Raw genomic sequence first — 26,677 nt, 5'->3', positions numbered from 1 at the left:
GCTCATCACAACAGCAGATAGACGACAGCTTCCCCAGCATCGACGTTCTAATCAAGATCTTAAAATGACATTAGATGTTCTGCTTGATCAGTACAGCTTTATTGTAACTGTAGACACAACAGGCTATCTGTGAGGACAAGAATATAACCTATTAATGCACGTTGGGTTTGGCTTTAACACAGGTTAAGGTTTGTCTCACCACTGACCACACTAGCATTATGATGGGTGCAGCTGAGTTTGTCTTTTTGTACCTGTAACAGCAGTAATGTCACAGTATGCCTTCAATTTACAGGGGAAATACTTACTATCTTAACTCATAATGGTAAATATGAAGCTATTATATTAAGTCCTTATCATTAACATGATGGCTCTGTCTTCCTTCCAGCCAAGCAACATTTCCAGCGAGTAACTCCCAGTGAAAACAGGCAGAGCTGGGTGTTTTGGGACTTTTTGTTTACCCAACTCCTCCTGCTGATGCTGTTATCCGCCAAACACTGATATTTTCATCTTTGCTCCAGACTCTTTGCCTTTCAGTTTTCCCGAGTTGCACCAGAATTGCACTCGTGCCTCAGGTCACCAAAAGCTACACAAATCAGTTGCCAACACCTCCAAATATTTGTGTGGAGTTGCTGCTACAAGTGACAGGATGTTAACGCATTGAGATGCTGCAGTTTAGTAGGAAACCATTCCACTTAGTAATATCTGTGATTATGCACAGATAGATGTTTGTGATCAGGACTATAAACTGCTAACAACATGTACCTAAGGGACACGAATAAAAGCATGAAATCACCTGAACACTCCTTGAATTTGAATTTTACTTGCAGCTGCTCATTAAAAAAATATGCACCTAATATGTGTGTGCTGTGCAGCAGAACTGCAGGCGTAATGTGTGAAACAAGTGAGATGAGACTACATTTGATTGTGCAGTGCACTTATTCCCCTGGCACTTAATTTGATGTAGAACAATCATGGGATGAGATAGTCGGTGGAAAAAAGTGGCATTTTTAAATTGAAGGCAACAAAATGGTTTCAATTACCGTGCTTCTGTTTATTTCCAACCCACAGACAAGCAATTACATGTTGTCTGTTAATTCCATTAATATTAAATGTCTAATTTTAATATGCTGCAGGTGATTCTCCTGCTATTTTAATTTTACAGTCTAATTAGGGAAAGATAATTATACTTCTTTTCCCTCAAGGTGATATAGTTCCACAGCCAGGAGAAACTGTTTTAGGTCCCCTGATCCGCACGGTGCTGAATCTGCATCTGTCATGAACATGGTGAAGTTGGTGTGAGACATTTAACACCATGTTTTATAGTGTTGAGGTGACATGACACACTAATCTGACAAATGGGAACCAGAGAGTCAGAGGACAGGACACTGGCTATGTTCGGTGTGGAAGACAGGCTTTTACAGCAGCTTTTATTGTAAAGGTCGACCGTGTGGACAAACAGCATGTGAAGGTCAGAGGTGCTCTGCTGGAGGCTGTGGATGAAAAGATGCGAGATTTACCAACAGAGGAGATGTCAGCAAAGGGGTCCTCCCCCTCCTCAGCGCCGATCAGGTCGTTTTTACCTTTCTTGGCTTTGCCTCGTTTCAGGACTGTAAAGAGAAGAGCACAGGAGAAGAATAATCATGCATGAGTCTTTAAATATACTGAAATTTATAAATAGTCATTCATAGTAATGTAGAAATGGTTCTGTGCCGTCATGTCATGCAAAACGGCACTTGTTATTATCATACTGTCAAAAGACAAAACAAGCAATCACAAACTGACTCTCATCCAAATGTAGGATATACTGTATATGCTTTGTGTGTGTGTGTGTGTGTGTGTGTGTGTGTGTGTGTGTGTGTGTGTGTGTGTGTGTGTGTGGCAAAGTGGAGGGGTGAGCTAATTGGAAACTATGAATAGCAGACATCAATCATGTTTTTCATTTGGAGATTTTCTGCCTTCCTGCTTGAAGCCAGCCTTGGAAATGAAAAACTGCCAGCATGACATGAATGTGATCGTCACGTGACCACAGCCAGCTCCATCTCGCCGGAGCTGTGGGCTCGTTCTCAAGATCTACAACCCTGGTTCTCCACCCGAAAGGGCAGCTGGGAGGCAGAACGGGGCTGCAGAATAAAGGAGTGCTGTGAGATTGAGAAACGCTGCAAAGGTCTCGTCCTTATCAGATCCTTTGTGTTTGGAGCTGACTCTCAAAGAGTCTCAAGACATTTCTTGAACTGAACTTGAGTAGTTTCATGGTATTAGCAGGTTTGGGGGAGAGGGAGACAAGAAACATGATGAACAGTATTAAAAAATTAAGAAAATATACTGTATATAGATTAGTATGTGTTTTGGTGTTTGTTTAAAAACATCGAGCAACTATTTTTTTCATCCAACAAAAATATAAATATGAAAATACAAAGAGTGAGTTGAGTTTCCTGTTAAAAGAGACAGTCGATGGTGGATGAGCTGGTTTACATACTCAACTAATCAGCTATGATTGGCACTCCACCCCACTCATACCTGTCATTCATCTGAAGAAGCCCAACTCCATATTTTCTGCTCTAACAACATCAGAATGGCTTTTTTCTGCGTCTGTGGATTCAGACATTTTAATCCCTTATATGTAACTAATTGAGAAATAAGGCCGCTGGCTGCTGTCACTTCACTGGAGTTGTCAGCTCGGATTTGTTTTCGGTTTGTGTCCCTTTTACTGGCAAACGTGTCTCCACATGTGTGTGTGTGTGTGTGTGTGTGTGTGTGTGTGTGTGTGTGTGTGTGTGTGTGTGTGTGTGTGTGTGTGTGTGTGTGTCTGTCTTGGGGAGCGTGGTACAGTGAATTTATGTTTACGAATCCAGTTAGAATATAGCTGTAAATCTTTCTAATTAACCCTCTTCACACCAGCCCTAATGCACTGGCATCATGGTGAGTGGTAGAGGGTGAGGGAGTGAGAGACAGAGAGACAGACAGAGAGATAGAGACAGACAGACAACATAGGAGAGAGAGAGAGAGAGAGAAAGAGAGAGAGAGAGGCAGATAGTGAGAGAGAAGTAACATTGTGCTCTTTCAGCAATAAAGGCAACAGGAGTACAGTGTGAAAACCATGATTAGCACTCCAGTAACAGGCTGATCGTAAGTGCTGATTATATGATTACACTTGCTGTGTAATTGGCTGGCTTGGCTACAAACATCCCAGTTTGCAGTCACACAATAAGGGGTTACTGTTAATGTGATGAACCATATGTTAACTGTGATGTTGTACTGTAATTTTAACCCTATCAAATGTGGGCACAGTGTCAGACAAATATAAAGGACGCAAAGGATACTAAATTAAAATTTGACTATGAATCATATATATATCTTTTTTTTTCAGTTTATGGGTCCATCAGCTGTAGAGAGTGAGTCCTATTTTCTTTGTTGATCATACAGTACTATAGTGATTTAATAGTGTGAATTCTCCAGAAAATGGTTTGAAAACCCTTAAATATTCTGGTGTACAAGGTTTTGGCTTGGTCACTTAACCTGAGAGGCTAGGATAGACCATTTTACTTAGTATTATTTTTTGTAGACAATGGTCTGAAATTGGATTTTTTATAATTTGCACCTAAGCAGATTTAGTATAGGAAATACACTGTAGGCGGTCATGAAATCACTGCATGAATAAGCCCATGAGGCCTAGTTATAGTCGTATGCATACTATGATAATAATGCATTCATTCTGAGTATGCAGACCATCCAATTCAAAGGAATATTTATTCAAAATAATATATATTTTATATAAAATATGCTTACAGTATATGCAACTTAACACCATTCTCAGTGGGTGCAAACAGATCTTAATTGTTTCCCTCTGTTTTTTCAGGACAAAACATACTACATCAACATTTCTCAATATGCAGAAAGAAAATATGTCAAATGAATATTAGACTGAACTTTAGACCCATTGGAATTACATAGCTATCTGTGAAAAAGCCTGCACTTTAGCTGGTGAAATAATTTATTGACCAAACAGTTAGGCTATATTACATTAATTTATTTAGCTAGAAAAACCAGTGTCTCCTCTATCATTTTTTCAAGATAACAGCCCGGTGAATTATTATTACGTTTTGAGAAACATCAAAATTTATTGTCTATTGCTAAAAGGAAAATCTGGACAAATCATGTCGGAACATTAGAATCACTCCTGTACTCCACTCCTCACATTAAAGAGATCACATTCATTATGAAGTAACTGATGGTTTTATGTGCAGGACATTGTTGATAAACAGCATCAACCTGTGAATGGAAATGATGAGCTCTTATTCTTTGTGCCTGCTTTACCACTGGCCTCCCAAAGAGATGGACCATGGTACAGTGAAGCAGGAACCAGATACTCAGCCCTCTTTTCACCTGGAAGGTTTTGTTTCCTCTTGTACCAGGCACCGTCCAGCGGGGACTTCTCCTCTGCAATCTCATCCTCCTCCTCCAGTAACACCTCCTCTGCAGCGGGGAGAGGCGGAGAAAGACTTGACTTTGTAATGTTTTTCTCACAACAATACTAACAACCACACGAACGCCTGCTCACAATGTTTCAGAGACGACTCTAACCTGCTTTGCAGATCCACTCCAAGTAACCGGTGAGCTCTCTCTCAATCTGCTGCTGCCTCCGGAGCTTCAGGAACTCCTGCCTCTTCTCCACGCGCTCTCTTTCTTTGGCAAATTCTCTGTTGAAACACATATAGAAGTGTTATTATACAGGCACATTTCAGGAGGAACAAACATGCTGTATCACAAAAATGATACTCGGGTTCAAATAGGCTTCAAGATTCAGGTGATGGCTGCGCGGCTGTTGAGGTAAAGTGTGAGAAGTGAAATGTATGCATGAAGAGGAAAAAGCAGGAGAAACCATGATTACACACTTCATGTCAGATATAGCACATATAGATTATAGGCACATTTATCTTGAGATAATAGATATTGTGATGTGGTTAATATTCATGAAAGTCCATTCTACAATGGTTGACAGATAAAATGAACGCATGGGAATATCTGAATGTTAAATCATGAGACAGAGAGAAAGAGCAAGCATGGGGACTTCTGTCTGTGTACGTTCTCAGTCGTCCAGGTCATTGTGGTCTTTAAGTGCTGAAATGACGGCAAATGGACTTTTTTTTAGTCTCTTGAAGACGTTTCAACTCTCATCCAGAAGGCTCCTTCAGTTCTAAAAACTGGTTCAAGAAACCATAAAGAAGTCCAGATGCCTTCACTTCAGCACTTAAAGACCATGTGGAGTTTGCCTCTCTCTCTCTCTCTCTCTCTCTCTCTCTCTCTCTCTCTCTCTCTCTCTCTCTCTCTCTCTCTCTCTCTCTCTCTCTCTCTCTCTCTCTCTCTCTCTCTCTCTCTCTCTCTCTCTCTCTCTCTCTCTCTCTCTCTCTGAGTGATAACACTAGGGTGACAAATACATTTCATGGTGATAATAAACCGAAACTGTCATCACAAGTACATCATTAGTTATTTTCATTTAATAATCACAGCATTCACAACAGTCAGCAGGGGGAGGTGCATAGAAACTGGCTCTCAGTTCTCTCTTCCTCTCTCTCTCTGACTAAAAGTTCTATTTACAACCATGAAACACAGCAGGATAAGAAACTTCTATCTCCTCTGCTGTGTAAGCACCTACACACAACAAGCAGCAATTCGCACTTATATTGTATATATTGAGCTATGGCAGGGCAAATAATAATGATAGTTGAATACATTAATTGGAAAACAAGCCAAATATCTTCCTGACAAAGGAACAGGCTGTCAACAATCGCTTTTAATTATCTTAAAGCAGCGAATGAAAATACAACATTGAAAGGGCCACTTTTTAATAATATTAACAAATACTGGCTTTGTTTTCTTTCTATTTCGATAAAAGTCCTATCATTTCTAAGACCAACTGATGAAGTATGACATATGTTCAACTTCTGCTTGTGCCAGGAGGCCACACAGAAAAACAAACTGCTCATCATACAGCGGTGGGTTTCATGTCACCTGAAGAGTAATGGCCGCACACATGTTTGCTTTTATCCAGATGCTGGTGAGATAAGAACTATGAGTCACAGCAGGTGAGAGGAGGCCTTTTGCAAACACAGACTCAGTGAGATGGGCACACGTCAGATCAAAGATGATAAAAACTACAGACGGAAACCTTTTCATGACACAAGGAAGGCTGATGAGAAACCCAGCATTAAAAGAGGAAGACGCTGCATGATGAAGAATAGAATATAATTGAATAGAATAGAAAAATACTTTATCCATCCCCCTGGAAGGAAATTAAAGTTGTCCAGCAGCAACAAAAACATGTGACCAAATGAAGAGCGGGTTAGTTTCCTCACTTCATCTTCAACTCGGAATTTCCTACCAGGACATGATTGAACCTTTCTATGAACAGCAGTTAACAGATAAACCACAACATGGTGACAGTTTGTCACAAAGGCAGTATTCAAGTGTTGCCAGAAAAGAAAAATCCAGTAGTAACCCACTGAAAAAGCACAGAGTCCTGGTTCATGAAGGCATCATGTTGCCAATCTAACTGCTCATTTGTCTGAAAACCGCTGATCAACTAAAACAACTTGTTAGTTTATGATATACAAAATTGAACAAGATTAGATTTCAGTAAATTAGTCATAATAGTTGCACAGGTTTTCTAATCAGCAATAATCAATTAACTTTAACTAGAAATGGAGTAGTGCTTTTTATATCTGGAGCTGACTTACCCCGAGAGGACACCAAGCACCAGGTTGAGCATGAAGAAGGAGCCGATGATGATGAGAGGGATGAAGTACAGCCAGTTCCACGTGTTTCCTGCCACATCATTGGTCTGGAGACACACACACAGACACACACACACATACAAAATGTTATTATCATACCACACATTACAGCTTTAAGTACACAAATGAAAATATCAGCATTACATTAGTAATATACAGTGTTATTTCTTATGAATACAAACGGCTTACAAAAAAATGATGCCAAATCAAAATGCAAAAGGTCACTCATGCAAATAAATACCTGGATTGTCAGTTTCATTTTCTTGGAATCACTTTTTTAAAATAAATGTGTCACCAAGCCATGTATTGTGTGTCACTTGAAATTTAAAAGAGTCATTTGTTTTAGTCAGGAATGGTGAATCATAACTCACAGATAAAAAAATCAATGAAATGATGTTTAGTTTTGAATGAAAAAGCCATGACAGTGCAAGAATGTGTTTCACCCACTTTGCCATCTCTCATTCACAGCTGTAAACAGGAATATTTTGTTTTATTAACTTGGAAAACTGAACAAAAAACTTTTGCCAACTAGAGTTGAATATTTTCCAGTTTTAAAAAAGCAATTAAAAAGATTCTCCCTCATCTCTGTGCGCTTCCTGCCACACAAACTCATTAACTGACGCCCCGTCCTCTATCACTGCAAAACAACAGTTTAATTCAGCATGAGCTACAGCTCAGAAACATCTATTTCCAATGAATTGTCCACAGACAAATAGGTGTGACGATTCAGTCTTGCAATTGGAGTTGTCATGGCTCGGGTGATTAAATGACTTACACTACACCCAAACCCACACAGCAAACTGCACTGACCCATTACATTTGATTTATGCTCCAAGGCTCGCTCACAGTTTCTTAAACAATATTCTAATTGAAAATTCTCCTATTATTTTAAAGATGCAAATCAGTTTACCTTAAATTTCACCCTGTTATGTGCCTGTGCATTCAGAAGCTCTTGTTTTTCTTCCAGCCGAAGAAAAGTAATTTCATAGTAAACAAAACCAAAGCTAAGACTAACAGAAGCGTGTTAGGCTACTGTACAAATAGTATTTCAGTTACAATGATTTATGATTTATTTATGTAAACCATGGATCAAATAGCTGCATGAAGTGAAATGGGTCACTTACAGTACAATGGCAAAACTGAGCCAGATATTCCTCTTTAGAGGTGGTAGAGACCAAAAAGAAGCTTAAAAAAAAGACAACATGTTGCTGCTGGCAAAAAGCCATGACTACCAATGAATGATACTAGTGGTTCATACAAATAAATATATTGGTGATGTCAATGTTATAAGCTTATAGTATGACAGTGTGTGTTCATAGCTCGTCCAAGCAGCCAAAAACTCAGATTTTCACTACAGTAGTTGTCTAATTCTCAGAATAAGCACAGTATATGTTTTTTTTCCTAAGTAATGAAGCCAAAAAAACAAATGAGGCTTCGACTTCACACAAAGCACTGTTAGTCCTGGCTGGATACCTTAAGATAATGAAGATGGACAAAACCCACTGACTATGTTCCTCTGTATCGAGCTACAATAGAGCTGATGTTCATGTTCGTTTCCCCCAGGGGATGCTGGGAGTCACCGCCCTCCGTGTCTGAGAGGGCTCCCACACAGCGGCCTGTTAGCAGGGGACAGACCTGCGGACGGATGGCTTGTGTGAAGCACAGTGACATTTTGCAGACGCCAGTATTGAAGCGCTGCCACATGCTGGCTGTAATTGTGATGGGAAGTTCAGGGTGGCTGAATAAGCAGACTGGAGATCTATATTATACACTCGAGTATAATATAGATCTCACACTCACACACACACACACACACACACACACACACACACACACACACACCGTCTGTGTCAGTTGTCAGACAAGGAGCCCACACACCAAGATAAATGGGCAGAAGACGCTTCACTTTGCTGCTCGGCATAATTTTTTTGCTACATGTCAAACATTTCATCACCGTCTCATCACCTCATCACTCCATCTGTTTTGTTGAACATTAATATAAACATTAAATGGACATCCTATTTTCTTCTCTGACGTCTCAATTCACCTCAGTTGAGTTAAGTTTTAAGTAGTTTTGAAAAATATTTGTTTTCTTTCCAGAGGTGAAACCAGGACCTAGTTAGCCTAGCTTAGCATACAGAACCAGCTTAACCCTTAAAAAACATGTTAATGAGTTTTAAAAGGTGTGAGCAGAGGAGATAGATAAACAAAACATGTTTTTATTTCTGCTACTATTTCACAACAATCATTTGTTTTAACTTTTAACACTATTATCACTGAAGGTTCTGTTTTCAGTGAAAAAAACATCTGAATGCTATTTGTATAGTACCAAGTGAACGAACGTTAAATATAGCTGCCATCTATTGGCTAAAGAGATATTTCCCTCAGTTGGTAGAGACCAAAACAGAGTTAGATTCACTTGCAAAGAAATGCTGCTGTTGTTCTGTGTACACCAGTGGCAAACGGTTTGCTAACATATTAGCTTCACAAGGGGATGTGTTTATGGTATATTATTAGTATCTCAGCTCATTGTTGCTTAGTTAAATTGACGTCTCTCTTTCTGGGGAATCCGGCAGCAGCTCTGGTGTAGAGGAGAACATGATTTGGACATGCACTCTGTTGCATCAGCTTTCAGAGAGTCAGCTGGTGAGGAGGGAAGACTCTTTTCCTGTGGACACGGCCTTCATTCTTTGGCTGACAGCTCAGGCAGACGAGCTGAGCTCAGTCGTGCTTGTGCAAATTTTTTTCCTGATTCAGAAACATGGCAGGGTCTCACGGTGGAAGCCTCCGAGCTGCTGCGTTTCTAAGATTCAAGACATTGAACAAGCTTAAAGCAAGTGAGCAAACCATGTGATTCTGTGACATCATTTAGAACACATTGAAAACTCACGAGAAAACTAATGGTGCGTTCCAGGCAACCCGTAACTCGTGTGTTTTTCCGACCTGTTCCTATGGTTCCCCGTTAGAACGTACAGTCAAACTCATAACTTCCCACCTGTGAACTCGTACTAGATCGATGTACTCCCAGTTCCCAGTTAGTAACTCGTAACTTGCCTGGAACGCTACAAACTCGTAACTGGTGACTTGAAGTTGTGACGTACGGGTTCAAAAGCCTGCCTGGAACGCACCATAGGTTTGGGAATTTGTTAAAGGTAATTCTGAATATCACTATGTATGTTAAAATGCCGCATTTACACACCATGTAATTAGCAAAAGATTTGCATTTTTTCAACATTTTTCTCTTTCTATTACTAGATGCTTTACTGAGATGTACCATGCCTTGTTCACTGTAACTACTTCATGGTTTATCAAAAGAACAAAGACACAGTATGTAAGATTGAGTAAATGGACTGCCAGTGTCACTGTCATAAAACACTGTTGATTAAGAGTTATTTAGAAAGCAGCTTTCAAAGACATTAAATTGAAAAGTGCTTTACATCAGTAAAAAAGTACAAAGGCTCCAAAGGCAAAGGTCAGTAAAAGGCAATAAGATAAAATGGAGGTTATGAAGTTATGAAGAGATTTTCAGCGAGATTTCACAGGAGTCTATGGATCGCGATGAGGGCAGAGTAGTTCATAAATTGGGTGTCACAGCTCGAGAAGCACGGTCACCTCTGATTTTATAGGAGGTTCAAGAGCCATTCGTTTTTGTCCAGCAGACCAGAGAGGCCAGTTGGCTGTATAAGGGAGGAGGAGGTCAGACTCAGCAATATACTAGTATGTCTGACTATGCAAAGTTCTTAAGGTGAGCACCACTACTCTAAAATTGATGCAGATTTTGGTTGGAAGCCAGTGCAGAGAGGATAAAACTGCTGTGATGTGTGAACCAATGTTATTTCTAGTTAAAAGCCTTAGCAGCTACATTTTAGGTGGTTCAAATAAGTTTGCAGGTAAAAACTGCGTTACTACTATAATAAAAAGAAATAAAAGTATGAATTATTATCTCAATCAATAGATGTTAGTTTGGCAGAAGCTTCTCAAAAAGAGGGAAGCATGATCGAACAAGCTGGCTGATCATCAAAAGAAAATGCTCGATCAAAGGTGACACCTTCAAGGTTATGCTTATAACACTTAACGACCACATCTACTTGCTTTACTGTGGCTAATTATCAGCCACCCAAATTAACTGAATGTTATATCAGCATAAAAAGATAGGAGCTATAAAAATGATATGTTACAGTCAGGGTAGGATCAGACTATGGCATCAGCTGCAGTAGAATATTGGATACAAGTGTCAGACTTAATCGTCACTTAACAGTTTTATCTGTAGAGACCTCATTGTAAAGACAAGCCTGTCAGATTTTTTGATTTACTCATTTTGCTTCTTCTTGTCTATTGTGGATCACACTAACTACACAGAATGGATGGACACAATGGTTTTTGACAGTCCTGATCCTGAACACCTCTCTCTAACCGCTCCTGGACATCAACCTCTGCATGTCATGCAGGTTGTGAGAGAGTGTGTGGGAGAAGACAGGAGACCTGTATGACGATGGCCCCTGGGCAGAACGGAAGGACATCCATCACTTCATTTTTTCAAACCGTATGTCACTTCTGGATGGCAGGTGTGATCCAGTATTGTATATAACAAACAGCCTGTGGCACTGACAAGCAGACACATCTGTGGTTTCCATCTACATTTAATTCATATATTTAGGATAAGATGTGTGTGTGCATGTGTGTGTGTGTGTGTGTTTCTTACCAACCCTCTCCATTCTGATAAAGCAGCAGAGAGAATGTACAATTCTTTCCCTTTACTACCAATTTTATGTCGCCAATGATTTGGTTTTGAAAGTTTGACATAAATATGTCATTTCTATGTGTGGGCCGATTAGTTCACCCCATCTTTCAGTACTCTGGGTATGAAGCAATGCACTGAGGTAAACGCACACTGTCTACACTGCAGGACAGAAAATACAGGGCATATGGCAGTTAAGGCCACTGGCTATACTAATTTAGTTCATTACAAAATTGCTGATGCATGATGTTGCCTTCAGCAAGGTACTTGAAATGACCCTGGATGATGTTTAAACCAACGTGATAACTAAAGAAAACAAATTAAACAATAGTTATAGGTTAAAGCTTAATTAACAGGTTGATTAAAGCAGATATCAGTGGAATGTTTTTGTTAATATAAGTCCTAAATAGTCCTATTTTCCGTCAGCAATCACTTACATGAAGTATTTCAGCCTAAACACGAGTCTCTCCGTCACTCTGCTCTGCTGTAACCCGAGGAGAAAATTTTCCTTGTGGGATACAAGTGTTATCCAATGAGGAGAGAGAACGGGATGAAGGGCTGTGTGTGCAGCCAAGGGATGCGCGTGAATGTGGTGACGTAGCACGAGGACCAATTGATGCCTGACAAGGGCGGGGGCTGCTAACTCATGGTGCGTTCAAAGAAACTCGTACTTTGTGTTTTTCCTTCCTGTGAAGTCATACCAGTTCGATCTGGTACGAGTTCACGGGTCGGAAGTTACGAGTGGCCGTTATAGGGAACTTTCACAGACAACAGGATGGTAAAAACACGAGCTACGGGTTACCTGGAACGCTACCAAGTCGTAGTTGTGACTTGAAGCTGTAACTTACGGTTTCAAAAGCCTGCCTTGAACGCAGCATTAGCCGAAACGGCCGTGAAGCTGATATCTGCTTTAACAAGCAGAAGTGTTTGTGGTTTTAAGAACCAAAGATCATCTCAGTGTAATTTTTACATCGTTCTCAGGATTCTCGCTGTAGCTTCAGTAACAACAGGTTAGTGTCAGCCAATCACAGGCGAGACTATGATTCTCCTGTTTGATTGATTGACTGTTTAGTAAATAAAAAATATAAAAGTGTCAGGTAAACACTCAAAGAAACCCAATCCCAAAAGTTTGGATGGTAGGTCCAGGGGGGCGGGGCCTGGGGCCTGACTGAGAGCCATTAGTCTCTGAATACAGGTTGTACACATTTCTTTGTGGACAGCATTTTGACACCTGCACCGTATTAATACAGAACCTAGTCCTGCTTTATATATAGAAAGACATTGAAATCTCACTGAATGCATTATGGAACCTTTGAAAGGTGAATTATTTCACTAAGAAACTTAACAAAATATATTAATGACTTGGGTAAACTTAGAAGTTGTTTGAAGAGCACTTTGGATCACATTCCTCCGCATTGTCATACATACAGATCGGGTTTCAATCTGCAAAAGAATATTAGAACTTAACATGGTGTAAAGTTTCAAATGAAGATTTATTGGAATAGCACAGTGTGTGTAAAAGTCACATCTGTTTGTAACAAACTAGAAAAATTAAATGTTGAAGCCAAGAAGAACTTTGCAGCTAATGCAGTGATTAAGTTTAGTCGGCCATCTGATATTTGCCCACATGAGTATTTGTACTTTCTTACGTAACGCTCCCTTTGTGACTAACCATGCCTGAGCTGAAACAGCATAGAAATGTTCTTTGTTGAAAAGGAATGAGAAGAAAAAAACTGTCAGACTGAAGAACCTCCATCACATTATGAAGGATCATCTAATAACTACACAGCTGCAGCAACCGACTTCACTTACAGCTGCAGGTGGTAATATCACACCCTGGCCATGCTGTGCACGTTTTAAATACCACTACAAGTGACATATCTAAAGTTAGATTCGGCCACATTTATGAAATTTAGAGAATTGTGAAGAATAATAAGGTTCACGTGGATTTATAAACTTAAGGAAATAACTTATATCCACAGCTTGATATTTTTCTTATAAATTCACGTAATATTGTTATTCCACCTCTGTTACTCCCATGAGTCATCGCTGGCTGGCTGCTCTGAATGATCATCGAGGTGAAAAGCAAAAAGCTGCCACAGAATTTGGAGTCATGCATCATGCAGTTGCAGTGTGACAGTTTACTCCCACTCGCAGCTCACAGTGCTGCCACCGCGGACATACGTGCACTCACACACACACACAAACATTCACACAAACTAATTTTCTCTGATGGCAAAGAAAGCCTGCTGTGATCAAGACAGCCACTCGGAATCAATTCTGCAGTTCCTTACAGTCGTGAAACATTTACACCAAGCAGACGGCACTCAACAGCTCAGGTGGCGCACAGAGCAAAGGGTTTTCAGAGAGCTGCTTCAAGAAGAAGAATATAACAAAACAGTTTCCTGGATAAATTGAATTTGAGGCTCTTATCGTCTCTCTCGGTCAACTATTTTTCTCTTTTGACACTTTGAATTAATGTGCTGCAGGCTCATTTTAGTGATATTTCATCAGCAGTTTGAGTTTGAAAGGCTGACCGCTTCAATTTGGACACAAAGTTCCTCTCACTTCAAAGTACAAGTCCCACAGGCTCACAGAAAGTCTGATATCCACACCAAAGCATTTTCAGCGCTTTTACGTGAGTGATAACAAAACTGTCCTGTATGAGGCCTCAGAGGCATCATACTTCCCTGTTAATGATGCAATGATGTCATCTAAATTTGCATACATGCATAATTCATCCAATCACCATCAACCCAAGCCAATTATTTTTTTTAATTCTGAGAAATTTAGAGAAACATTGCCATCATTTCTCAGCGGAGTATATGACGCTGACGTATAGATGGTTTTAAACAAACACATTTATTTTAAGGTAAAAATGGATGACATAAATATTCTTTTTAATACTGTTTAAAAGCTCATACTAGCATTTGGCCACTGCCCAAAAACAAATAATCAGTTATTATGAGCTGAGCGGTCCAAATGCAGCGTCTAATTTGTAGCTGACATAAAAATGAGGATTAAAATATGTTCACATTTTAAAGGACGTAATTAATATTTCTGTCAGACATCATACTGTATATTATTTTGCCTGCAACCCATCCGCTGTTAATCAGAATGTCCATTTGTATGGCTCAGTCCCTCTGACTCAACCTGCAGTGACTTTGCATATAACTGCAGTCCACACATCATCTTTCCCTATCAAACTTTTTTTCTCCCCTCATTAACTAAAAACGAAAGTTTTTAATGCATCGAATGGCACAAGGCTGTGTTGGGGTCCACAGACAATGAGCCCTGTTTAGCTACTTTTGGCTTCATGACACGTTTGGCACAATGGTAGAGGCCATTCTGAAACGGCGGTGGCAGACGGCTCCTTTCTCTTCGCTGCAGGATGGAGAGATATAGAGAAGATTTTTTTGGCTATTGCCACATGGCCAACTTTAGCATCAACAGTTTTTACTCACCAGTCCAAAGGAAACACATTGTGAGTTCATTATCAAACTTCATTCCTTTACTCACCAGCAGCTGTCTCCAGGTGTGGAAAGCACTGTCAAAGTTAACTCTTCACTATAACTAGGGCTGACCCAAAAAATTCGAAGCTTCGAAGCTTCGTTCGTTGCCATGATAATCGATCATGAAAGTCCGTGATCGATTTCTTTTCCCCCCTCCTTTTTCCCTTTTTGACACCGGTTCTCATCTGCAATTGTTTTCATTATTTCTGCTCGAGACAATGAAGGCTGAAGCACTGCTTCCGGGAAACCACATTTGGCCACAGAGAAAATTTTATAAATAACTTTTTGATTACTTGTACCTACCCAGCAGATTTTGTTAAAGGGATAGTTCAACATTTTGTCAAATTGGCCCATTGCCATAATCCCTATACTGTAGTTGTAGGAGTAGGTTAATTGTCGGTGCAAGCTATTTTTTGAACGGCGGAGCAGAGCCGCAAGCTGCTCAGAGCTACAGTACGCTACGGAGGCTAATGGGATTTCTTGGTTTCCCTCATCAAACTCATCAAATACACAATCCAGCAACTCCAAAACGCTCTCGTGGACAAGTTGTGACCTGCACGTTCACCACGCCATGAGATAATAATGGAACGTTATGAGACAGAGTTTTTTCGAGGTAAATTCGTGCAAAACCACTGATGTGTGTTATCGTTGGGGGCAGTTTTTCGACAAGCAGTCGCTGCATCTGCCTCGAAAACAACTCTGTCTTGTAAATTAATGTTCCATTATTATCTCATAGCATGAATGTGCAGGTCACAACTTGTCCACCAGAAATGTTGGAGTTGTTGGATTGTGTATTTGATGAGTTTGATGAGGGAAACCAAGGGAAACCAAGAAATCCCATTAGCCTCCGTAGCGTAGCTCTGAGCAGCTAGCGGCTCTGCTCCGCCGTTCTAAAAGTATCTTGCACCAACAATTAAAGGTAACGAACCTACTCCTAAAACTATAGGGATTATGGGAATGGGCCAATTTGCCAAAATGTTGAACTATCCCTTTAAAATATAAAACATTTGTGTGTTGATAGTCGTTTTCTTTTATTATTACACCAATTGCATACAATCGTTCATGATGACGTTCAAGAATTTACACAAAATGTAACTGTCTCTCTCAGTGCTGCTCTATTTATACTTTGACAAGCACCATGCCTGCCCTGACTGCACAAGACGTCGTTGCGCTGACAGGGTCAGGGTGCACCTGCCTGAGTGACTCACACTGCTCTAATGAAGTGAGATGAAAAGCAGTGTACAAGACCCCAAGCATTTCACACACACAAATACAACTTTTTCAATGAAAGCCTCACTCACTCACAACCAGTCAGAGGAGCACCGATCATAAACAACACACATCTCCCATGTGATGTAAACAGCACACCTTCACCACTACATGTAGGACTGATTGACAAAACCTGCCTTTAGGTTCCTTAAAAAAAAGAAACACAAGATCTAATCACAAGATTCAAGTGAAACAAATACAGTTTTTTTAGTGTGAAGCCAGAACATGACACAGCAGAGGTAATTAGGGCCGCTCCCAATCTGATGGCGGCCACTGGGTCACCAGGAGAGACAGAGGAAATGTAATAAAATCATGAGGCATGAAATGAAGACTGCCACATTATCAATGCTGAGGAACCACCCACACAACCCTGCTGCTGCTACAACAGAGTCACTCCCCTGCTGATTGGCTCAGAGCTAAGACAGGACTCTCAGTGTGAATCAGCGCAAGGCTTTACTGTCCTTTTGTAGATCATTATCATGGCATTACTGATTAAAAAGAGAGTAAGTCTTGTGCTGTGATTATTATGATTTGATTTAGTATTCTTAAATAAACCTGAGGAGACTTGAAAAGCTGTAGATATTATATTTGTGCCGTTGGTGTGTGCACATCAAGTCAGCCGGCTCAGCCAAAGAAGGAGTCTAATGTTGGGTGCTCTAGTGGTTCAAGTAACTTTCTGTGAAATGAATGGAGGTGTCATCTCTGAACGCATTGACCATTTCTCCTGATACACAAGATTCCTACTGTATTTACAGTTAAATTTGCTGAGCTGCACAGCTTTGTGATTCCAGGGGAAAAACACATCAAGTCAAGCTATTGTCAAATAAATTGTTCTCTTTGCCCTCACAAGCATCTTAAAAGAAATGCAGAAATAATCCCTGCAATTATGGATTCGCTTTAGTATCTGTTCTGAAAGAACTACTTGTGTTTCCCATGCCCGACATGCCTCCAGAAGCACTTGACCACACGGCAACATCCAAGGCTGAAAATAAAGCCAAAACAAAACTACCAAAACTGCAGTTCCTCAAATGCTCCAAAAGAGAGATAGTCTTACTCTCATGAATGGTCAACTTCGCTGCAGAAATAAACATGTTTACAGCCTGGTATAAAAAAAACATGACAAATGTGTGGGGGGTGACTCGCTTATTCAAATTCTAGTATTATTGAGGGTGTGGCAGTTTTGAATGACAGCTGAATAAGTGTATGCCTGCCACAAGCTGGCCATGCACCAAGGTCTCAGCTCCACATGCCCCCCTCCTCTTTTCCCTTTTTTGTATTAGCCTGGAGTTCAGTGAGACAGTTACTGGTGAGACAGCAACAGTGAGCAGCCAACTTGTTCTTCAGTGGTTCACCTCAGTGGTTCGAGTAGATTGCGTACCACATGGATCTACAGTCCTGACCGCAGTGGCCATGGGTTTGAGTCTGACCCATGACCCTTTGCTGCATATCATCCCCTCTTTCTCTCTGACTTTCCTGCTCACCGTTTCATCCAAATAAAAGCATAAATCCCCAACAAATGTGAAAAAAAAACACTCTTCAGAAGCCTGTGGGTGATGTCACAGAAGCTACATCCATCTATTTACAATTCAAGCCAACAACTCACAGACGACCAGGGGACTGCCTTCTACTCTTGCTAATGTGAACTTAAACTGAATAGTTAGTCTTTAATAATGGTATAAAAGACTATTCTTATACTTCTACTCTGGCCTTAACAAAACACAGAACAGAGCAACTTCAGTGAATGCAGTCTGAATCAGTGAGTCAGATCTGACCTAGTTGCTTCTAGTTGGTGGTAACATGGTAACAATATCTAACCTGGGATCTTAAAGGAGAATTACGGTCATTTTTGACCCCTAAATCGTTGTCCTGATGGTCACCCAGTGTTGGGGGGAGCAAAAATCATGACTAAAATTGATGCAGGCAAACCGGAGTTACACCATGGCTACCCGGCGCTAGGGATAGCCACAACGCTAACCTGGGGGCAATTTTTTCAACCACAATAAACACTCAAAAAACACAAAGTTTATACTGTTTATACTGTACACTATATGAGTTCAGTGGTGTGTCATAATAAGGATTTGAGTCATGTACCATAGATATTTGATTGTTTTCTGAGTGTTTGTTGTGGTTGAAAGAATTGCCCCCATAGTGCATCAATTTTAGTCGTGTTTTTTGCTCCCCCCAACACTGGGTGACCATCAGGACAACGATTTAGGGGTCAAAAATGACCGGAATTCTCCTTTAATGTGAAAGTGAAGGTGAATTGTGTTTTGTGTGATGCTTTGTGACAGATAACATGGTCTGTTGAGAACAAGAAACAATTCAGATAAATGTTGTGAGAGAGATAGAAAAACAGTACTGTACTGTGTCAGTAATTTGTCCTCATAATAATATCCAGTTTTCTCCTTGAGAGCTGACTGCCACTATCACAGCAGGAGAAATTTAGTGGGGGAGGGAGGAGATATGAAGGAAAAGCCAGCAAATGACAGAGTAATTTGGAAGGATAATGCTCATTATTTTTCTCTGCATGCGTGGTTTGAACTTCTGGATGTGTATTCCACTGTAATCTGGCCTCCGACGTTCTGGAGTTGCGTATCAGTAACATCCACCGTGTGGTTTAGCCGCTAAAGACGACACTGATGGGAGGACATTTTGCTCAAGTCAAAAGCACAGCTCTGCAGCAGCTGGCAACATTATGATCATTAGCATAAGCTGAAATCTCTCTTCATGTGCACTCCCTTCCTTTTACCCCTGGACCGTTCATGATTAAAACATCAAGAAGGAGCGTCGGCTCAGTTTGGTGACACTCTGTCCTTCCCAGGATCCCTCATAGGGCGTGAAGACTTCACTAAATACCTACCCATTCCTTTCAACAAGACTTATGTGTTGTTGCAGTGTGAGCATTGCAAGGTGTGTGCAAGGAAATAAATGCCAACCAACCAACAAGTCTTTTTAGATAATTGACAAAACTGGCTGTTTGTTGTTGCCTTCCCAAATGACCCTGAAGATCATTATAAGAGCTATTTATACGACAGGCTCCCTGATCAGCCAACTCTGTACTGGTCTAGTGGAGGGAAACTGCCTTCACAGCTCAAACTAACTCACTGAGTTGTCGTGGGAGAGAGGAAACACCTTGCAGACTTGTGTGGTCAAACCAATGAACATTGTTGTTAGTAAAGTCATTACGTATTAACAAAATGACCATGTACAGTTGTTTTTTTTCTGGTAAGGAGAGTTTTGTTGTTTTTCCACCAATCCAACACTTAATGTTTCTCTTAACTCTGACCATCACTGATTTTTAATCATGAACAACCACAACCATGTGTTTAAGATTGCAATCTTGTGATGATAAAGGTCCTGTAATCTTATCCAAGTACTTATTTGAACTCATACCTTTGTCTTTGTGCCTAAAATTATCCAAGACTGGACTATGGAAATGCTACATCATAAAACTGTTTCCACACAGCATGTTGTGGTACTGTATTTGTATTGGGTTGTTTGGGATCGAGGACTAACTTACTTGCAAGACAATCCTGCATTTTTTTTCAGGACCTTCAGGACCTGTGCAAATGTAGACGTCTCAATGAAAAGTACAAATGCTACTCCTGGTCTGAACACCCATCGTTTGGTGTCTTTACACTCAGTTTGCGTCATGCACATGAAAGTAGCTTTTCTGAGCAAGTTTTTTAAATATTAAATCTTCATGGTAAAAAATTTAAGTCTTCCTGTCTGATCGACCTTGAAGCCGAACTTTCTGGTCTGTGTTTCATCTTCTCACCGGTACCTGTAGAAACATGCTTACACCGTCATACAGTAGGTGGTGTTACTGTCAGTCTGAATGCAGCCTCATTGTCAGCGCTCCCTCCAGCTGAAGAATAACATGGCAGACAGCGGTGATTCGTTTCACTACATCAGCTGCTTGGAGACCACAGGGTTGTGGCGTGTGGCCTCTCTGAGGGGGCTGAAGTCGTACGGTAAATGGGGGGGTTTGGACGGAGGCAGAAAGGATGTATTGAGGGAAGGAGAAGCAGAGGAGGCAGGATGGTAATGACTGGGAGGATGGGGAGAGGCACATGGCATTTTCTTTTGCACCATTAGAGAGCCGGGTCTGAGAGATCCCCCTCAGGGAAGCGGTAGCACAGTCATCAATCTGCAAGGTTAACACTGGGTTACAGGAAAGTATGTAATCCAGAGAACAGAACCAACCCCCGCCTGAACGCTATTCTGGTTTCCTGATGTTACAGAATTCACCCTCCCCCCCCTGCATCTGTGCCAAGAGTGCATCCTCATTTGTGGACTCGGGATACTAATGCTTACATGACATGCATGCGCGCTCCACTGCATTCACACAAATACACCTATGGCTGTTTTTTTCATGGCTGTTCCACTTCATAACATTGTCATGATCTCTCCTTTTATTTCCTGCTACATGCCTCGGGGGACATTTCATTTACATTTCAGCCCTGCTCAGATGGTGACTCACAGGAACTTTAAAAGAGGTGATAACAGTGGAGTCTATCAAGGTGAGTCAAGGAAGTGTCAGTGTTCGTAAGGACTATTAAAAGGACAAAACAATTATTATTTATTGACCCATCTGTAATAACTGTTTTGTTTCTTCTAACTTCAGAATTGCCCTGAGTTAGCCAGACAGAACCAAAACTTCTTTAAAGTGCAGGTTATGAAACATTTCATGTCTGGGGTTCTTATGCAAGCAAGCAATAATATATACTGAGGTGTCCTGATATAGAAAGCTATAGACAAGGAGGAGGCACAGTCTGTTCCACTGACATCTGGTTAGCTACCCAGCTACTGTACTGTTCATGACACATGGTGACAAAAATGGAGAAAAGACAACACACTGACACAACTGTACAGGCTGATGTCAATTAACTTACAGAAATAACAGCTCTAAAATTGGCATACATCACCCTCTTCTGATTGATTAGGGCCAAACAAAAGAAGGCCACCCCCACTCCGAACAAGTAAATGGCTGACACTGTGCTGAATAAGCAGGCTACATTTAACCCATACCAGTTAGTCAAAAACAAGTACCCCCACAGCTGTGCTTCTTGTAATGGATAACTGGCACTTGCTACTCACACAAGCCAACAGGGTGACGATCCACTGGCACAGAAAATGAGTCACCAAAGGCTTCAACAGACAGATGGAGTGAGCCAGGTGTCAGAGAGGTGTTAAACCACAGTGAAGCTCTTCAAAGACTGTAAAAACCCTCTTCAGTGAGCTCGACTGAGCTCCTATCATACAACCTGTTCAAGACGAGAGCGTGGCACGTTTACCCTGCCTTATCCGTTCTGTATGGTTGTTGCTCCAGCCGGCGCCAGAGGGAAGGACTGGGATTCATGTTGCTGCAAAAGGGAGCGTTAGCTAAACTCACAGGAGCAGCATTAGGCTGGCTTTGCTTGGTTCAGTGTAAACAGCCAGAGCCGGCATAATGCAGTGGCTTCTTCATGGCAAAATTGTGTGGTTCCTGTTTAAAAGGGACTAATGTCTGCATATGGTGGTAAGACCTCCATAGCAGCGTACCAATCAAAACAGTCTGTGAATAAGTGAATTGAATTGTCTCTACAAGGCCACCTAAACACCGCTTTAGCTAACCATGACAGGGACAATAAAGACACAGAGGAAAAACTGCCATATGGGAGACTGAGAAAGGTGGGCAGGAGGACAGACAGTAATAACAGACACACAAAAAGTGTGAAATAAAAATAACTCAGGAATAAAACGAAGCAAGTTTAAGCAGGAAGAAAAGAAAAAGAACAAAATGCAAAAAAAAACAAAAAAAAAACTACCAACTGAGAGAAAAGACATGCTTGGATCACAGCTGTGTGGATCTGCAGTGCTTAGGATAATGAGCCAGAAAAAGCTATGGGAGATGTACAGATTGAAACGAGGAGAAGGAGAAGAAGGAGAAGATGATGGAGAAAACATGGCTCTATAAGAGGCTCAAAATACAGTGCCAGTTAACTGCTCTCTCCTGGGAGAGGAAATATGGAGCAGAGGGAGGAGGAAGAAGGCAGGAAGAGGAAACTGATGAGTGTTTAGGGAATAACAGGAAGAGATAAATGCAAAGGAAGAGAGACAACAGTAAAATAAATAAATAAATAACGACAGAAAGAGATTGAGAGGGAAATGCAAAAGGTATAGAGGCACGTACAAATTATGCCGCAATTAAGTTGGTAAAAAAAATTCAATGAATCAATAATAATTGATTTCATGCTGAGAGTAGAGCATTAACTTTGACAGCAATTGTAACTGATTCCTCGGGTGTGTCCAATAGATTCAGTCTGTGAGAGGTGGAGTCTCAGGTTTTACACATCTCAAGAACAAGTCAAGCAAAACAAGGAAATGATCCACTGACCACACTTTAAGACATGAGAGATTTCAGTTTTTTAGCTTTTATAACATTTGCAAACTATTTTTAAAATGTGCTTTGTGTTATCATCATGGTTTATTGAGTATAGCTTGGTAAAAAATAAATAAATACAGTTAAATCCACAACATAATAAAATGTCCAAAAAGTCAAGATGTCTTAAAAAACTTTCTGACACCTCTGTATTTTCTCATTCAGCGGGTGCAACCAGTCCAATATGAGAGGCTTGTGTTTGATTTTACAAACATCATTTAGTTTAAAAAATTGCAGCTCTGAGTCAGACAGACCATTATGGGATTGGCCTCGAGACTTCACCATTTTTTAGTTCTGCTTGGTTGGACGTCCCTCATCCTTTAGGGATTCCTATTTCTCTTGTAAGTGTTCTGAGATTGTGTGTTTTTAAAAGACACTGTCATGCGTTTGGCTGCCCTAAAGAACCAGATATGTGCTGGCATTTAGATAACAAAACTGTTTGGGCTGGTGAAATGGAGAAAAGGAACTCAAAAACTTGAACGGCTGGGGGGGTTCGTCCCAGTGACCCAGTTGACCCACATTGGCTTAACATCTGTGCAGTCCAGATTTAGGATGCTACATACTGAGATATATCACATTATAAGGAACACTGCATATTACATCTTAAAATCATAATACCAGATCCACAAATTTGCAACAAGGGTTCATATACCTGAGAATGGAACAACTCTATTCTAAAAGATGCAGATCATCATATTGCTTATTTATTAATTTTAACATCTTTTTTTGTCCACATACATGAGTGTTGTATCTTGCTGAGAGCCAATCACTGATCATAGTCCCCTCTTTGTAGATCATATCTGACTTTATATTCCTAACTAGAAAAGACGCCCCAAACTGTGTTAAAGGTTTGACTTTTCCTTTTCAGAATACAGGTTATATTCTTCATAGAAGAACAACTGCTCATTTCTGAAAGCCTCTGGCTCTCCTGTGGTCTCTGAGTGTTCTTCCAAGATAAGGCAGTCAAATACTCTGAGCCTTGCTTGCGTTATTTCAGGTGTATTTTGTACATTGCTACAAAGTTCAAGTCTCCTGCCTCTATGAATGAAAAAGCACTTGATGATCATATCACTGCCACATAACGACTGCTGACACAGAAACTGCTCAGACCTGTGACTGTGGCCACAAACTGCTCTCCAGTCCACACATAGTGTAACTACTGCAGCCTTGGTGGCTTTTCAACTGGGCTCACTATGGCTTTGGGCATTAACCAGGGTCCAGTTCTTAACTCTGCTCAGTCTCATGAAATGAAACCATTCATTAATTTTTCTAAATAAAAGGTCTTGTGAGTTTTAATCACAATTTAATCATAAATCTTGTAATTTATTTATTACAAACTTTTTTTTAAATTGTTTGACAGCTGAGTTTCTTCATATATTTCTACTTCAAGCAACTACATGAAATTCTCATATGTGAAAACTACTTGGCAGTAAACCTGATTTTGTTTAGTGCAAACTTAACCTCCAGTGTTAAAACAAAACTCATTTGAATCGACATGGTTTCTATATCCAAAAGCTACAAAGACTCAACAAATTTCCTTACAATCTGCTTATTAGGTAAGAAGATAATCTCCACAGAGAAAATGTTAATGCTCTGAAGAACACAAGGTCTCCAGATATTTTCTATGTGCTCAGGCTGCGAGATTGATAGTTCTCGTGCACATGTGATTTTTGCCAGAGGGCAGCACTAGAAGAAAGGTCAAGAGGTTGCCAGAAAAAAACAACAGGGTTCATTCTCTGAGGAATATTTGGTAAATTGACCAACAACCACAACGGAAACAAAACCCTCATTCCCAGCTGCTATGGAGTGAGAATCAGTTGAGCAAAGATGATGACTGGAGATGATGAACAAGAAAATGTGAGGCATGAAAGACAGGAAAAAGATCTGAAGTCTTCAGTGTTTGTTATACTCACGTTGTAGAGGATTTCCACCCAGCCCTCCATCGTGATGCACTGGAACACAGTCAGCACTGCAAACAGGATGTTGTCGAAGTTGGTGATACCAAAGTTGGGTCCGGTCCAATACTCTCTGCACTGGGTCCCATTGGGACACGTCCTGGCAGGAGGCTCCTGACCACAAGGCCAGTCAGCTGCTTTCTCACCTGAACAGAGGAGAAACAAAGGAGTTATGACATGAAAGAATAACTCATAGATCTCAAAGAGTCTACGCTGAAACCATTGCCCACTAATCCTCACACAGAGGAACCCCTCACACATATCAATGCATACTTTTTTGTTATGTGGGCCAGAGATGCAGCAGGGAGATTGCAGCGGCCAAACGTCACATTCCACTGTAACTGCTCCGGAGAGTCCCATTATCTCCTGCCCATCAGTCATGACTCTAACACTTCTAAAGGGAAAACCACAGAGGCATCCCTCCCTAGTTCCCCACCCACTTCAAATGATACCTCTCAGTGAAACCCATTGACCTGCTGACCCTTTCATGCAGAGTGAGGCTGTGGCCTGATTCTGCCAGGCATTACATAAAACTAGGGACCACAGGTGAAGGTCGGTACAGCGATCGACCGGTCAGCAGCAGCAGCAGCAGCATGCTCCAGCAGAGCGGCACTGTTAGCACAGCTGAGTGAGCCGACCAGTAGCCAGTGTCACAGCCACTCGTCTACACACAGGAAATCTAGACGTTGAGTCTCTTGGTTTTTTCCCCCCCACTGTTCTCCTGAGAAAAGTTCTTCTAAATAAACAAAAGTTTGCCTTTTCTCAGCAGGTGACACCAATACACTGTTCCAGGTCCTTTTAGATGGTGCACCAGGCTGATCATGCATTTACATGACCTCAAGGGCCCATATAACAAATCAATATCCACTATACTATTACAACTGCAACATTTAAACCACTGAAATGTGAATGTTGGCATTTTTTCCTTGGATGATTATGAAATCCATCAAAGCCCTCAATAACGTTGTTATTACAGTGAGTAGGGGAGCTGGAGATGTGCCATATGGCAAAACTGCAGGGAAACAATAAAGAAAATGATATGATAACAAATGATAAAATGATGAAATTAAAAGACAATCAGCAAAAGCTGAATGTGATTGAAGATGCACATTATGCTATCTAGGTTTTGGATGGACAGTGTTTGGCCACATTCTGCTCAGATACAATAATGAAAAGTCGGCCTGAGACCTGGATGTCCTATTATTTGTGCCACTGCCCCCCTGGCTCAAACAAACTAAGATCTCTGTTGTGGCCACAGTTTATCTTGCATCTTTCATATAAACCAGCAGAGCATACACACCACAGACCACTCTGGCTTACAGGGCCTGACTCAGACCAAGATTTAAGTGATGCTTATTGGTCTCTACACACACGCCTCACTGTGAGGAAATCCAGCCTTAACTCACAAGGATGCAGCATCATCAAGGATGTTCACCTCACGAGAAGATGTACACCCAGACGTCCACATTTAAAGATTACACTACACAACAACACAGCTATGGAAGTATTAAAAAACAAAAATAATAGTTGCATAAACCCTGGCAAATTATTCCAGGGTTCCACGTTTTACATCTTTAATGAGGGAAAGAAGTGGAACTGTCCGTAGAGAGGAAAAAAACACGAGAATGGTTAGTAGGAGCAACAGTCAGGTAAGCTTGTTATATCTGCTCCTAGTTTGATGTCAGCAAATAACAGCAGGCTAACAGTAAGTGCTACCACACTGTGCATCTCTCTCAAGTCTGTTTATCTTGCCAGCCTCACTGCACAGCTCAGCTCTTGGTGTCTGTTCCCTGTTTACTTCCATGGTTGTTCTGTGACTTTGTCCCCAACAAATGAGACGGTGAAATACAACTATTCATAACAGATGATACACACTAATGGGCATTGTTTATAAAACGGCTGTTTGGAAAAGATAATTGTGTTGTGCATCCATATGCACGTACAGAAAATAAAACTTCCAAGCAGCAATCTCAGGACTGACAATATAA

At 40.8% G+C, this 26,677-nt stretch overlaps 1 protein-coding gene across 1 annotated transcript in view; it reads right to left on the bottom strand.

Annotated features, from left to right (window-relative positions):
- cacna1bb (calcium channel, voltage-dependent, N type, alpha 1B subunit, b) overlaps nucleotides 1-26,677 on the bottom strand; it is a gene marked incomplete at both ends in the record, with an annotated part of 162,452 nt that overhangs the window by 74,595 nt on the left and 61,180 nt on the right. The window contains 5 exons of the mRNA XM_083983117.1: nucleotides 1,518-1,607; nucleotides 4,384-4,473; nucleotides 4,582-4,697; nucleotides 6,735-6,838; nucleotides 24,648-24,835. Of these exons, the coding sequence (XP_083839243.1) occupies nucleotides 1,518-1,607; nucleotides 4,384-4,473; nucleotides 4,582-4,697; nucleotides 6,735-6,838; nucleotides 24,648-24,835 (588 nt within the window). The remainder of the gene's footprint in view (nucleotides 1-1,517; nucleotides 1,608-4,383; nucleotides 4,474-4,581; nucleotides 4,698-6,734; nucleotides 6,839-24,647; nucleotides 24,836-26,677) is intronic.

This window comes from Trachurus trachurus, assembly GCF_905171665.1.
Source record: "Trachurus trachurus genome assembly, chromosome: 12".
In the NCBI taxonomy this organism is placed as follows: Eukaryota; Metazoa; Chordata; class Actinopteri; order Carangiformes; family Carangidae; genus Trachurus; species Trachurus trachurus.
This window is presented reverse-complemented; position numbering and strand designations above follow the sequence as displayed.